The sequence below is a fragment of the Pinus tabuliformis genome, chromosome 8 (assembly GCF_031772625.1).
Source record: "Pinus tabuliformis cultivar Carrire ecotype Pingquan chromosome 8, CPIR1, whole genome shotgun sequence".
Classification (NCBI taxonomy): domain Eukaryota; kingdom Viridiplantae; phylum Streptophyta; class Pinopsida; order Pinales; family Pinaceae; genus Pinus; species Pinus tabuliformis.
This window is the reverse complement of record NC_142294.1, coordinates 1,677,557,264-1,677,571,636: the sequence shown is the minus strand read 5'-3', so window position 1 is coordinate 1,677,571,636 and position 14,373 is coordinate 1,677,557,264. Positions and strand designations below refer to the sequence as shown.

The 14,373-nt window shown below is 41.6% G+C and overlaps 1 protein-coding gene across 1 annotated transcript; it reads left to right on the top strand.

Annotated features, from left to right (window-relative positions):
• The first annotated feature begins 6,601 nt into the window (after positions 1 to 6,601).
• Positions 6,602 to 7,669, top strand: LOC149242652 (protein IQ-DOMAIN 18-like). The gene has a single exon (XM_089370939.1). The coding sequence runs from the start codon at positions 6,602 to 6,604 to the stop codon at positions 7,652 to 7,654; it is 1,053 nt and encodes a 350-aa protein (XP_089227065.1). The 3' UTR covers positions 7,655 to 7,669.
• Positions 7,670 to 14,373: the final 6,704 nt, after the last annotated feature.

Genomic DNA, 14,373 nt, shown 5'->3' with positions numbered 1-14,373 from the left:
ACCGAAACCACTTAAGCCCATAAGCCGTGCGGGCCAAAACAGCTTACCGCGCTCCTGCTGGACCTCGCTGACGTCACTACCATGTCACTGCACCCTACCCCGGATAAATAACAAGGTGTCCCATCATGCTGACATCATCGAATCAACTAATGCCAAAAATTACCTGCCAACCCAATTTCGTTAAAAAACGTTGAAATATCATTTTCATTGTAAATTCTCTCTAGTCACGCCCCCATGCAAAACAATGACCGGAGCCTCTGTACCAGCTTTTCAACTGCCACCTGACCGAAGAGACCACAGCAGCATGCTCTGCTCTCCATCATTCGACCTACAGTTACTCAGTTTACTTTCATAGTCCAAGTATTTATCCGTTTTACCGGTAACCCTGTAAATTCCGCTTTTTCACTAAAAACTTCTACTTGTGAAAACCAAATCCGAGTTGGAAATAGTTTGTTTAGCCCATGAAAAGAATCCTAGACCTACTATTCAATCCAATTCTCCACAAAAATCCCAAATTCCAGTTTGAAAACACAAGAACCAAACATGGAAGCCCCCGCAGCCCTAAATGCCGCGCCTGTAAATGCACCTCACAAAGACTTGAATTATCTTCCCCTTGCAGACAAGGACTTTCAAATAAAGGACTTAACCACTGATTATAATCATCTTCAAGCCTTCTTCCAAATTAGGGATAGTTATCTAAGAAATTCTAATATTTTTGGATTGTGGGAATCAAACCTTCCCATGTACTTCCTCCCCTCAGTCCATGTTTTCCCAGACATCATTCACCGGTGTTGTGCCAGCTATGACCCGGTCCATAGAGCAGTTATGTCTTCTTCCCAAGATGTCCCTTTTTCCATAACTGCTGAATCCATCAATGAGATGATACACTTCCATTCCACTGAGCCTCTTGCCCCTCTTTCCATGGGATTTTTGCTGGAAAAATCTTCTCAATTTCCTAGCTCAGAGATAACCCATATTGCTCAGATGTTCATGTCACCAAAGCACCAACCTAAAGGCCCTCCTCCTTATATACACGCTTTTTTCACTGAAACTGGTAAGCTTATTGTTGACATGATATCCTCTGTCTTGGGATTTAGATCCAGTGAATATGTGGATGATATCACCCTGGTTCTATTATCTATATTTACTCCAGGACAGCCCCCTGCTGTCAAGTATGACTATGCCACTTTCATCGCCAACAAGATCCATTCTCAATTCATGAATTTGGAGAGGGAAGGAGTTTTCAAATACACATCTTTTATATACCATCTATTGTTATATTATCAGCCAGACCTCTTTCCATTTCCCATCAGGAAATTAGACTCAAAGGGAAATCTAAGGTCTGTGATCTTTTGGAGCTCAGTCTTCCACAATACCTATGAGTGCCCTTATACTTATAGTGAATTCATTGACTTGTTTGTACACCCAGCCTCCACTCTGTTGATAGGAGCTCCTCCTCCTAGGATCACTGGTGACATGAAGAAGATTTTGCAGCTTTCCAAAAACTACAAAATAGGTGACTGGTACCTCTACCAGAATCACACAGAGATCAGAATGTATGGGTGTGAACTTTGCCCTTTTAAGTTGCCTAAATATGTACCCATGAGGTTATTTGCATTAGAATATTTCAGGCAGATCATCCATGCAGATTTAACCCACTTTTGTAATGTAAAGAAGAAATCTCAGCTGAGAATCAAAAACCAGTTAGGCCCTTATGTTATCCATGATAGGGATGCATGGAAAGATGCTGAGAAGATCTTAGAAGACCACCTTAGATTGAAGAAGAGTTTTGGTTGGGTGCCATATGACCCATGTAGCTTCATAAGTGACAGAATGGTAAGGTACAGTCTATCAGTGTATGTACATCATAGCATCCCAGAAATTGAACAGTATGCAAATTAAGAAGGATGGGTAGAAGGGACCTTAATAGAAGAAATTAGTGAGCAAGAAAATATGGAAAAGGCTATGAAAGATCTTGAAAAAACCCTTGACCTGGACTCTTTTGGACAGGTATCTTTCAAGTTTCCTCAACAATCAGAAGTTGGAACATCTTCTGCTGGAACTTGTCAGCAGCGTGCACAGAGAAATAGCGCATCAATCACAGGGACCTCAAAGGGCAAAGAGATAGAAACTATAGAGCAGACAATCATGACTGATCGGCCAGGGGGGTCCAAAGAACAGGAACAAGTACAAATTCGTCCCGCCCAATCTAAAGCAGCAGAAATCCCAGCGTTACAAGCTCCTCTAAATGAGGAAAAGAGCAAGAAGAGAGACAGAGAAGAGGCCACACCTATTAGTGGACCCACAGAACATCCAGGCGCAAAGAGGCAAATATTGGATCCTCTGTTAGAAGAGGAAATCATTGAACAAACAAAAAACAGCCTAAGAGGGGAGAGGGTAGTCAGCCAGCAGACTTCCCCAATGGTAGATACATCAACTAGCTCACATAGGCAGGAGCTAGAAAGGCATTACAGTGTTGAAGTATCATCTACCAATTCACAAAGTAAACAGCCCTCTAACATCAAATGGACTTTTACAGAAATTAAGGCAAAAAATGATCCTGTGAGAATTCAAATGTACAATCAATACTTGAAGATGGCCCCCTCAAACCAGAAAAGTTTAATGTCTGCCTATGACATCAAAGAAGGAAAAATGATAATGAGTTACTTTAAGCCTAAGGTACAGCAACCCCGGTCTGTCGCTGATTACATCATAACAAAATTAGAGGTCCTAGCCAAAGACATTCATCCAATGGACCAGATTGAACTCCACAAGGAGACTGTAGAAATGGTTTATTCTACACTGGCTGACAAAGCAATGTTGGCCCACCAGTTACAAAGTTCCTTAGACAACACAACAGCTCAGTTAGATTGGCAAAAAGCTTCTTCTTTGGCCAAAGATAATAGAATCAAATCATTGGAAGATATTATCATGGAACTAGGACATGACCCCAAATATGTTAAAGGAATAAAGGCGCTAATCAAGAAGAAGGAAGAGGACATTGCTGCCCTGAGGAAATAGTTGAAGCTACCTCCTTCAAGGCACCCTCAGACTGCATAAATTATAGAGAAGAAATCAGAAGAAGACATGATGGACCTGCTCATGAAACTCAATGAAAGATTAACTGATACAGAGCAGGCACTTGAAAAAGCATTAAAAGAGAAGCAGGGAGAGTCGACCTCCCAGCCACCTGAGGTAATTCCTACAGTCACAACTGCAGTCCCCTCAACAGTTGGATCAACATTAGCCCCAAATGTCCCACCAGCCACAACTGAGGTAATCATAGGTACAACATCAACAGGAGCAGCACCAGGCAGCAGTATAGGTATGAGCACAGAAGAATTAATAAAAGCCATGGAAGAATTGAAACTCCAAGTGTCAGAGTTGAAGCAAGTAAAGGAAAAATTGGCAAAAAAATAACAGAGTTATGATAAATCCAAAATAAGTGTGGCAAAGAAAATAAGAGATGTTAAAGCATTACAGAACAAAGTCAAAACATTAGAGAAGGATCTCACTATGGACAAGCCTCTAGCAGAAATCAAAGGAATCCTTTGGACCAACATCAATCAATCCCTAAGTAATGTTTGGCCATCTATCCAAGCTATTTATGAGCAGATTGACTTGGTGAATGCAGCACATGGTGAAATTCAAAAAGCAAGAGCTTTACTAGGACAAATGCCTGATCAAGCCAACCGGCTCATACACTTTTTGAATAGTAGAAACAGGGAACAGCTGGAACAACTCGGCATCCCAGACAGGACAGGCACCATTTTGGATATCAAAAGAGTTCTAACCAAGAGAACTTTAATGCAGAATTTGGAAAAAAGATGCCAGGATATGCAAGTGGAAATTAATTCTTTCATGCAAAGATTTACAGTTTTGCAGGATAAAGGGCTACCAAGTCTATTAGGAAATAATGACCAGCTTTTGAAACATACAGATTATGTACATAAGTTGAACACATATGTTGTTGATCAAATTAATTCATCAACAAGCACTTCAGAAGTAAAAGCACTCCCCACAGGCCAAACTCTCTATGATAATTTGGAGAATTTATTTTATATTGAGCATGAGGTAAAACATTTGTTTCAGCTCCAGCCTAATTTCTTCAGATATACAGAAACTGATGAAACACTGAGGAAACTTCAGAGACATAAATTGCCGAAGCAACAGTGGTGGGAAGACATGTTGGGAATTTTGTAAAATTCTCTTGGGTAAAACATAAAATTCGGGTTTTTTTTCGCGATAAATTAAACAGAGATGAAAGAGGATCAAACGGGTCAAAGTGTATCAAAACAAGACTGAAAAACATCTAACCAAAGATGGAGCAACCAGCACAGAGTATCAGTGGAAGACAGCTGTAAACCGACTCACAGAACCTACCTCCGGTACATCCCATAAAGATGGAACAACCAGCGCAACAACAATTTATTGTTTCCCTGTTTTCGAGACTGTTTGTCTCTATCTTTTGTAAAAAAGGGATTAGTCATCACTAGATATTATTTCTATCAGATATTTTGATATTTTTGTATAAATACCCCCCCAGACGAAGTATTTGGGGTTGGTGAATGTTCTCAGACTTTGCTGTAATACAGAATTTTGGAATAAAAAAGGTTGTTGGAACCATCTGTTGTCTGGCCTACTGGATGAGGAATTGATGCTAAGGACTTGTTACAGAATTCTTGAATCAACTTATGGATTGATCCGAATGGAAAATGGCATCAACCCATGGTAGCTTATCTCTGAGAAGAGATGTGTGGCTACATGCCTCTGAACTGTAAAGGCTACATTGTGGCGGACAATCTGTCCTTTTAAAAAATGAGACTTGTTACTTATAGTATTTTTCAGTTACAATACCACGGGTCAATTCCATGGGTGAATGAATACCATGGGTGGATTTTACAATACCACGGGCAGATGCCATTTATATTACCATGGGTAAATTCCATGGGTGAATGAATACCATGGGTGGATTTTCTTCGGATCACCTCCTGCTCCCCCTTCTCGTAGACTTTACGGTTAACACCAAAGCTTTCTTCGGCCATCTGAAGATGGCGAGCCTTTACACGAATGAGGGTTATGATTCCAGTGGAACGAGGGGTCTCTCCTCCCAAGATCCATTTCAATCTTTTAGATCTTGGGGGCCTCCTCCCAAGATCCGGATCAGTGGTATCGGAGCAGGTTATGATTCCATGGGAACGAGGGTTTGATGCATGTTTCAGTTTCAAATTTTGCAGCAATATTCAACAAACTTCAGGCATGTGCTACAACCTCCACAGAGCACTTTCTTGAGTCAAGCAGGAAGAATTTTTCTTTTCTCATTTTTTTGCAGGATTTTTTTTGGGCGGCGACTTTGCAGATCAGATATGAAACATTTGGTACAAAAGTTACAAAATCAAATACCAGATCTGGATTCCTCTCGAAACATCACCCAATTTCAAAAAAAAAATGGGTCAAATCGGAGTCCGAATGTGGGAGATATCGCTGATTTAAAATCAGCTATTTTATCATAATTTTTGTGACGGCGGAACTGTTGCAGCACAAATCTGAGATCTCAGAGTGCCCAGATAAGGATTTCCATCATATGGGAAGATGCAAAATGGTCCTTCTGCTTCCAAAAATAGGTTATAATAAATATTCTGAGTTATATTTGCCGAGTTATGTCCATTTTAATTATGGAGCAGCATTCGGAGTGGGTTTCCATTGGAGACGTGCCCTCCCACCCCACTTTAGAAGGCACCTGCTTCACATTCATCAGTTTCAACATAGCAGCAATCGGCTTGGGTTATTTGGATATGTTCCCTCCCACCCCAGGCTATGTAGGCACCTGCTACTTCATCAGCAACCAACATCACGGTTGTGGGTCATCCACAAACCCACACTTCATCAAAGTCCATTTGCTAGGCCGTACACTGTTAGTATCACAGTTGGTCACAAGCATTATAGGGTATCTCTATCCTCGGATCTTCGTTCTTCATGGTTATGGGTCATCCACAAACCCACAGTTCATCGAAGTCCATTTTCTAGGCCACACACTGTCAGAATCACAGTTGGTCACAAGCATTACAGGGTATCTCTATCCTCGGATATTCATTTATCAGGGTTTTGGGTTAACCACGTAAAACCCTTATCTTCAGTGGATCTTCATATTCAACAAAGGCTTTGTAGGAGGGAACTTTACGCAATGGGGACCATTGCTTCTTAAGGAGGGAGGAATGATCCGAATGGAAAATGGCATCACCCCATGGTACTCATCCACCCATATTATTCATCGACCCATGGAATTTACCCATAGTATTGTAAATGGCATCCGCCCGTGGTATTATAAAATCCACCCATGGTATTCATTCACCCATGGAATTTACCCATGGTATTGTAAATGGCATCTGCCCGTGGTATTATAAAATCCACCCATGGTATTCATTCACCCATGGAATTGACCCGTGGTATTGTAACTGAAAAATACTATAAGTAACAAGTCAAATTTTGTAAAAGGACAGATTGTCCGCCACAATGTAGCCTTTACAGTTATTATCGGTTTTAATAAAAAAGTTTCCTTGTGGTTTTGTTTATTGGGCATTCTCCTATTTTTCTTCTGGCAATGCAAGTTTTCAGATCTTGGGGGTCTCTCCTCCCCCTCATTCGTGTAAAGGCTCGCCGTCTTCAGATGGCCGAAGAAAGCTTTGGTGTTAACCGTAAAGTCTACGAGAAGGGGGAGCAGGAGGCGATCCGAAGAAAATCAACATCAACAGAACGGTGGGATGGAAGTCTGCAAACCGTTGAGGAAATTCAAACGAAGCTCCAAACTAAGCAGGAAGACGCCATGAAGCGCGAGAGGGCGATGGCCTATGCCTTTTCTCAACATATGTGGAGATCCAGTGCGAGGGATTCTTCATCGACATATCTAGAAGTCGAACCGGACAAAGGACACTGGGGCTGGAATTGGCTGGAACGTTGGATGACTGCAAGGGCCATGGATCGTAACGCGACACCTGAAGCGTCTTCATCCGTCAGAAACAGCATGGAAGACATTGCCTTCAAAACCGTGGAAATGGACATTTCTTCTCACCAGCAGTACTACAACAATAGACGCGTCCATTCACAAAGCGCAGATGGCTACACGGTCCTGCAATCTTCTGGCCGGAGATCCTCAAATCGGTCGCATCTTCAATCCCGGGCGACGCAATCTCCAGCAAAGTCTTCATCCGGCCATGTTCGTTCTGGCGCGAGCCCTGTAATTTCCCGGTCCGCCGCTCATGCTTCTCATGCGGTAGATGAAGACACGGTAAGCACTTTGGCAAAGCCGTACAGTTTAGCTGTCGATGGCGATGACGACAGTTTTGAGAGCTTTCCTGCCGTAGTTCCTCGCTACATGGCTGCCACGCAGTCCGCAATAGCTAAATCACGCTCTCATAGTGCACCCCGTCAGAGGCCATCTGGTGCTTCCGAGAAGGATTCATTGAGTTATGGAAGGAGCAGTCTGTCATATGCTTCTGCTACAGATTTTCCAGGGGTCAGAGCAACACAGCCGCCGAGGAGTCCCACCTGGACCGGTAAAGCAGGCCATTTAAAAACCCAGAGGCAGGCCATGCATGGTATCGACAACAACGGAGGAGATACCACGCCCTCTTCTGCAGATTATAGGTCATTCTAGAACAAACTATGTTCGTCCAATTCGAGAACAATATATGTTCGTCCAATGGTTTGCTACTGATTTTCCTCTGTCCCCCCTTTCTCCTGGATTATAGCCTACAGCAATTTACACCTTAAAAGCCGATTGTGACCTAACTGAAAAATACTATAAGTAACAAGTCACATTTTGTAAAAGGACAGATTGTCCGCCACAATGTAGCCTTTACAGTTCAGAGGCATGTAGCCACACATCTCTTCTCAGAGATAAGCTACCATGGGTTGATGCCATTTTCCATTCGGATCATGGATCAATAAGTCCCTTCTAACTTGTGTTTTATAGTTTTCTACGTTTATTATATCATCTTTTTTTCATGATCTCAATAATAAAGAAAAAGAATAATCCAGAATTTGCTTAACTGCACTCTGTTTTCAGTCTTTATTATTTTATGTGTTTTCCTCAGAATTACAATAAACAGTGAATTATTGACTGCTCATGTTTCCCCTGATTCTTTCATGTTGAGTATTTGCTAAGGAATTCTTAATTGCTCCTTAACGGTAATCATCCATCTTCCCTATGTCAATACGATGAAGGATTCTTAACTTCCCTTCACCCATTTGATCCCTTTCCACCTAATTCCAGCCTTTAAATTTTTCTATAATTGACTACCTTGCTCTGTGATACCATCCTCTGTAAAGAAACCTAATCCAGGAAGCTGCCTCCTTTGACTCAATCATGCCCAATGGACTAAGCTATTCAGTATATCTCACTATTCTATTGAATCTCACCATCCAAAACCAAAACAAAACCCTTAAACCCCATAACTAGCCTAACACCTTTCAAAACTAATCTAAATCATAAAGAGAGAGCCCTCTCTAGATGCAGGTTGGCTAGAATCTGTATCTAAAAGATTGGTTTGTGGTTACCTCAGTCGTATTCCCTTTCTTACAACTTTGAGGAACAACCTGAGTGATAACATCGTCAACTCTTGTTTAATCCCTTATATCGCATATAAGTTATTAGACTCATTTGAGGCACACCCACCACCATTATCACTCCTCAAAGATGTAACCTTCTTTCCAAACTCTTTCTTGACCAATGCTTTAAATTCAAAAAACTTTGCAAAAGTTTGATCTTTCTTCTTCATGAAAAATATCCATAATTTACGATAAAAATAATCAACAAATATAACATAATACCTGTGTTTGGTCTCGGATGTTTTCGAGAATGGTCCACACACATCTAAATGGACTCGCTCTAGAATTGCCTCTATTCAAATTTCTCTATCATGAAAGTAAGATTTGGTGCATCTTCCCAAAGTACACCCCTTGCATGTATCAACTTGCTCTAGTGTACCTCTAGGAAGATCGGTAGAAATCTATTGCATGATTTTCAAATCCCCATGGTGCAAGTGACCCAATCGCCTGTGCCACAACTCGCCAACATCTCATCTCTGCTTTCGTTCTCAAAGCAGCACAATCCTCTACCTCCAACTTATATATATTCTTCACCTGAATCCATATCTTCTTTACCTAACCTGTGGCTATGTGTCGAAGGAGTGCCTTTCCTTTGCTAAAGACCACATCATAGCCTCTATCCTCCAACGTGGTGACCGATACCAAGTTCTTCTTCAACTCGGGAAAATACATAACATCTCTCAATTTGAGAGGAGCACCATGCTCCCTCTCATAAGTAACCGTGCCCAATCCAGTAGCACTATACCTCCCATCATCACCCATATCGATATGCATATGGATATCCTTCTCCTCCAAGTCACTAAACAACTCCTTGTCACCAGTCATGTAGAATGAAGCCCACTATCTAGGTACCATACAATACCCATCATTGATGACACCATGCATGCAATGAGGGTAAATTCCAATTTGAATTGAGAGACAATAGCCTCACCCATCGCTTCTCCTCAGGACTTCTTCTTGGAATTCTTGAGCCAACAATTTGTAGAAAAATTTCTCGGCTCGTGACAATGAAAGCACTTAACTCTTGACATGTCTTCTTCTTGCCTTCATGACAAGAATCTGATTTGGAATGGGACGTCGTCCCTTTCCCTTTATTTGCCTTACCCGTTAAGGCACAGTTTTCCTCATCATCAGTCTTTGATGAGTGACCATCTCTAATGTTCCTTCTAATCTCTTCCTATATCAAATCTGACCACGTCGTCCCTTTCCTTTTATTTGCCTTACCCGTTAAGGCATAGTTTTCCTCATCATCAGTCTTTGATGAGTGACCATCTCTGATGTTCCTTCTGATCTCTTCCTATATCAAATCTGAACACATTTGTTCCCAATATATTAGCTTCTCCCTCCCATTAACAGGGTTCTAATAACTATGCCAACTCTTGGGGAGTTGTAGAAGATCTAGGCTCACTATATCATCCACATCAATGGTGATTCCAACACTTTCAATCTCATCACGACAGTGAGTGAACTTGGTCAAGTATTTCGGAATGGTGTCGCCCTTCTCCATCTTAATTTTTTGAAGTTTGTCTTTCAGTGCCAACTTCCTTTGGTCACTATTGTTTTGAAACATGTCCATCGATGCTTTCCACATGGCATACAGAGTTTCCTTTCCATGGAGACTTGAGACAATATGGTCTCAAACTCCCTCAAGGATTATCCACCTCGCCTTCGCCACACACTTATTCCATTCAGCTAGACTCTGAGCATCCGATGTTGGTGGCTTAGGAATGTCTTGATCAATGAATTACTTGAGGCCATTATCTCTAACACAGCCTCCATCTTGTCCTTCTGAGATATGTGATCTGAGTTTCCTTCCAAGGCATACTCGAGTATCAAACCGTAGAAATTCATTTATTGATCCTAAAGTATGAATTGTAAATTTGAATTTCACCTGTAACCCCAAACTCAAAATCTCCTCTAATATATTGTCTTCATCTCTAATACCATGTATATTTTCCTGTAGATTCACAACTCATGTAATGTACTAAAACACAAAACAATAATCTACTCTACTCTTTAACAGCGGAAACCAATAGATCAATGAAAACAATAATCAACCAGAGGAATATAATCAATGACACATAACACAATAATTCTCTGGGAGAAATCCACTACTCAAAACCCCAACTATCTATATTGCATTAATTAGAAATCTGAGTGAAAATACAAAACTTATTCTCACTAGAACAGTTCCTGCACAAGTATGATCAACTTTGTGCCTCACCAACTCGCTCTGGCCAACACTTATTCAATTTTCTTGCCATCCAAGCCCCTATTTCCTTGCGTAATTCCTATGAGGATCGGCCCATATTTAATTGGGAAATCCTTCCTTCATAACTACGCAATCCAAAACTAGGTCCTTCTTTGATTGCATGCAAGATTTGTACAAGTCGAAAAATCATATAACTAATAGTACATTGTCCCTACACTCTAGACTCAACTGGGTCTTTCTCTAAACTGACATGCATGATTTTCCCTTGAGTGAATCTCCAATTAGCTCAAGTAGCATTGAGGATGCACTAGTGCACCAACTCAGTACTAGACCTCTAGTAGTTCCTCCAACAGTTAAAACTAGTTTAACTGCCTATAACTCAATCAAATTGAGTTATCTAATTAAAACTTAAATAAACTCTTCCTAGACCCCTAAAATTTAGGGATAACACATACATGACCATAGAAAGACTTCCAACTCAAAATTCCTAAGCTAATTAAGTCAATTAAACTTAATTATCTGTTATCAAGTTGCTATGAGAATAGAATTCGATTTTAAATCATAGTTTAAATTCAAGGATAAATTAAACTAGAATCTCTTGTTGCCATTTCTCAACACTCCATCTCAACAAGAAAGGTATTATCAGCTACCTCGATCTCGTCTCTGTGAAACTCAAATTTACATCTTGACAATTCCTTTTTCAAAATGTCAACATCTTTCTCCTCTCTGGGAATGTACTCCAACAACATAAGCCGCCTCAATACACAATCTCGAAGATGATGATATCAAATATCAATATGCTTGGACTGATCATGAAAAACTAGATTTTCAAATAGTTTGATACAACTATGATTATCGCAGTAAATCACAGTTGGATGCATCTACTGACCAAACAAACCAACCAGAATCTTCCTCATCCATATGGCCTCATATGTTGTCTGACTTGTAGCCATGTACTATGCCTTTGTCTAACATAGTGCAATCGATCTCTGTTTCCTGCTCTACCATGAAACTACAATCAACCCATTACTGAAGATCCCTCCTAATGTTCTCATCCCGTCGGATGGACTTCCTACCTAATCTGCATCTGTGAAGCCTTGAAGCTTCACTCCCTTTGTCCATATGTACCACCATCCATACTGAGTAGTGCCTGTGAGGTATCTCAACACATACTTAGTTGCCTTCCAATACAACTTGGTAGGCCTAGCCATTGCTTGACTAAGTTGGTTAAGTTCATAGCACGTGTTCAGTCATGTGTTCACCAAATACATGAGTGAACCCAAATGTTGCTTGTAAATAGTATATTCCACTACTTCACCCGAATTAGCATCCTCCTTCCTCCATTTACCTCGTAGAGGAGTCTCCATGAGTTTGCTTCTCTCCATGCAGAACCTCCTGAGTATCTTGTTGGCACACTTTCCCTTAGAGACAAATAGTTCCCCATCACCTTACCATAATTCCATGCCCAGAAATTAATGCATAAGCCCCAAGTCCTTTATCTCAGACACTCTTGCAAGATCCTCCTTGCAAGACTTGATCAGCTTATCATCACCTGTCAGAATCAAATCGTCAACATATAAAACAATGATCAACAATTTACCTTCCACCACAATGTGGTACAGGTTCACATCCACTTCACTTTTAGTGAAGCCTAACCTGGTGAAGTAGCTATCGATCCTGGTGTACCAAGCACAGGGTGCTTGCTTCATGCCATACAATTCTCTCTTGATTCAGAACACATGCGACTCACGGTCGAAGGTCTCAAAACCTTGAGGCTACTCAATATACACCTCTTCCCAAATCATGCCATTAAGGAAGGATGTCTTTACATCCGTCTAGACTTATAGTGCCAATATCGAGTCAATCGATGAGTACCTTGAAACAGGAGCAAAGGTCTCATCATAGTCAATCCCCTCTATCTGTCAAAATCCATGGGCCACAAACCTAGCCTTATGCTTCTCCACACTACCATCTAGAGCTTTCTTTACCTTGTAAAGCCATCGAGAGATCACCACTGACTTGTCTGCTGATCTTGGGACCACATCCCATACACTTTTATGAACTATGGAGTCATACTCCTCCACCATGGCATCAACCCAAACTAGTTGTTGCATTGCCTCCTCAAAGGAAGATGGCTCTATCTCAACACATCCACTCATAAGATCCATGTATCCAGTGTACCTCTCAAGTGACCTCCATTAGATGCATTATGATGTGGGTTCTTGTTGGCTTGTTGGGGCCTAACCTAGGTTCAGAGATGATTTAGCCAAAAAAATCCCAGTGCTGCTGGCCCTTTCAGCAACAGTCCACGGAGCATAGATTGAGGTCTCACTCGAAGTAGTATGGGAGGGTGCTAGAACCAGGTTTCCACACCCTAGAGATGTCTGATGTTTTCAAGTGGTCTGCGGTTCGACCCTGCGCGCACGTCGCTACACGCACTTACCCGTACCTAGCAGCCTGAGATGCTGCCTTCACGCAGCCCTCTTCAGTGACCGAACAGTGTTCTTACCCAAGTCCTTACTAGAAACCTGATATTAGTTGACTAACTTAGCTTATTTGTATGCTTTAAGTTATACTTAACAATATTCACAATTCATACAAGTGCTCGCAGTAAATAAACAGTGTAATTGCAAATAATATCAAACATGTAATACTCAGAACAGATGCACAGAATTGGTAAAAAAACCTTTATTTATTAATCTTTCTTCTGGTTACAGACTCTACTCAGGTCCGCGCACTCAGCTGTAGACAACTAGGCCTCTACGCACTCAGCTGCAGAGCCTCTTTCTACTACTACGACCCAAGACACACTTAGACACTTCTGCTATGCTTCGCTATCTCATTATATCCATTAGATTCTCTCCTTCTCTCCTCTTTACAACTTGGAGCCTCACTCTATTTATACAATCCCATGGTCTGCGGACCATGGGTGGCCGACATTACATTCAAACTTAGGGTGGACAACCCTATGACTTTAACATACACTTCGCAGCCATAGTTCGCAGAGATTTACAATAATATCACTCAAAAGTAGGGCTTTGAGCCCCAAAACATGTTGTGGGGGGATTCCATGCCCAATAGGCCCCCAACACAAACATCGTGACTCACCCGAGAGTCACTCTGTTGGCATGGCGATCTTGGCGTGAAGTCCCTCCAACTGTTCTTGTACGGTGTTGATGTCTGCAGTGCATTGAGCTGCTGCTTGTTGAACCTGTTGCATCCTCTATTCTGAGACCTCCATGGTTGGCGCGCTTTCCTGCATCTGCGTGTGCATCCCTTGAATGTGCGTGAGCTTCCCTTCAATATTTGTCGTGACTGTGAAGGCCTCGTCAATCCATGGTTGAATGCGCACTTTGAGAACTGCTTCCTTATGGCGTGCCGTGTCCACCTACTCTTTTAAAGCCTTGGCTTGCCACATCCTCGCAAGCTGCTGAGTGAGGACTATTGTCTACACCGTTCCTTTGATGTTGTCGTACTATTGCTGGAGTTCGCGTGCCTCTATCTCTAGCTGCTAAATGTTGGGGTCCTCCTGTAAATTCATGAGGACCTCAAGT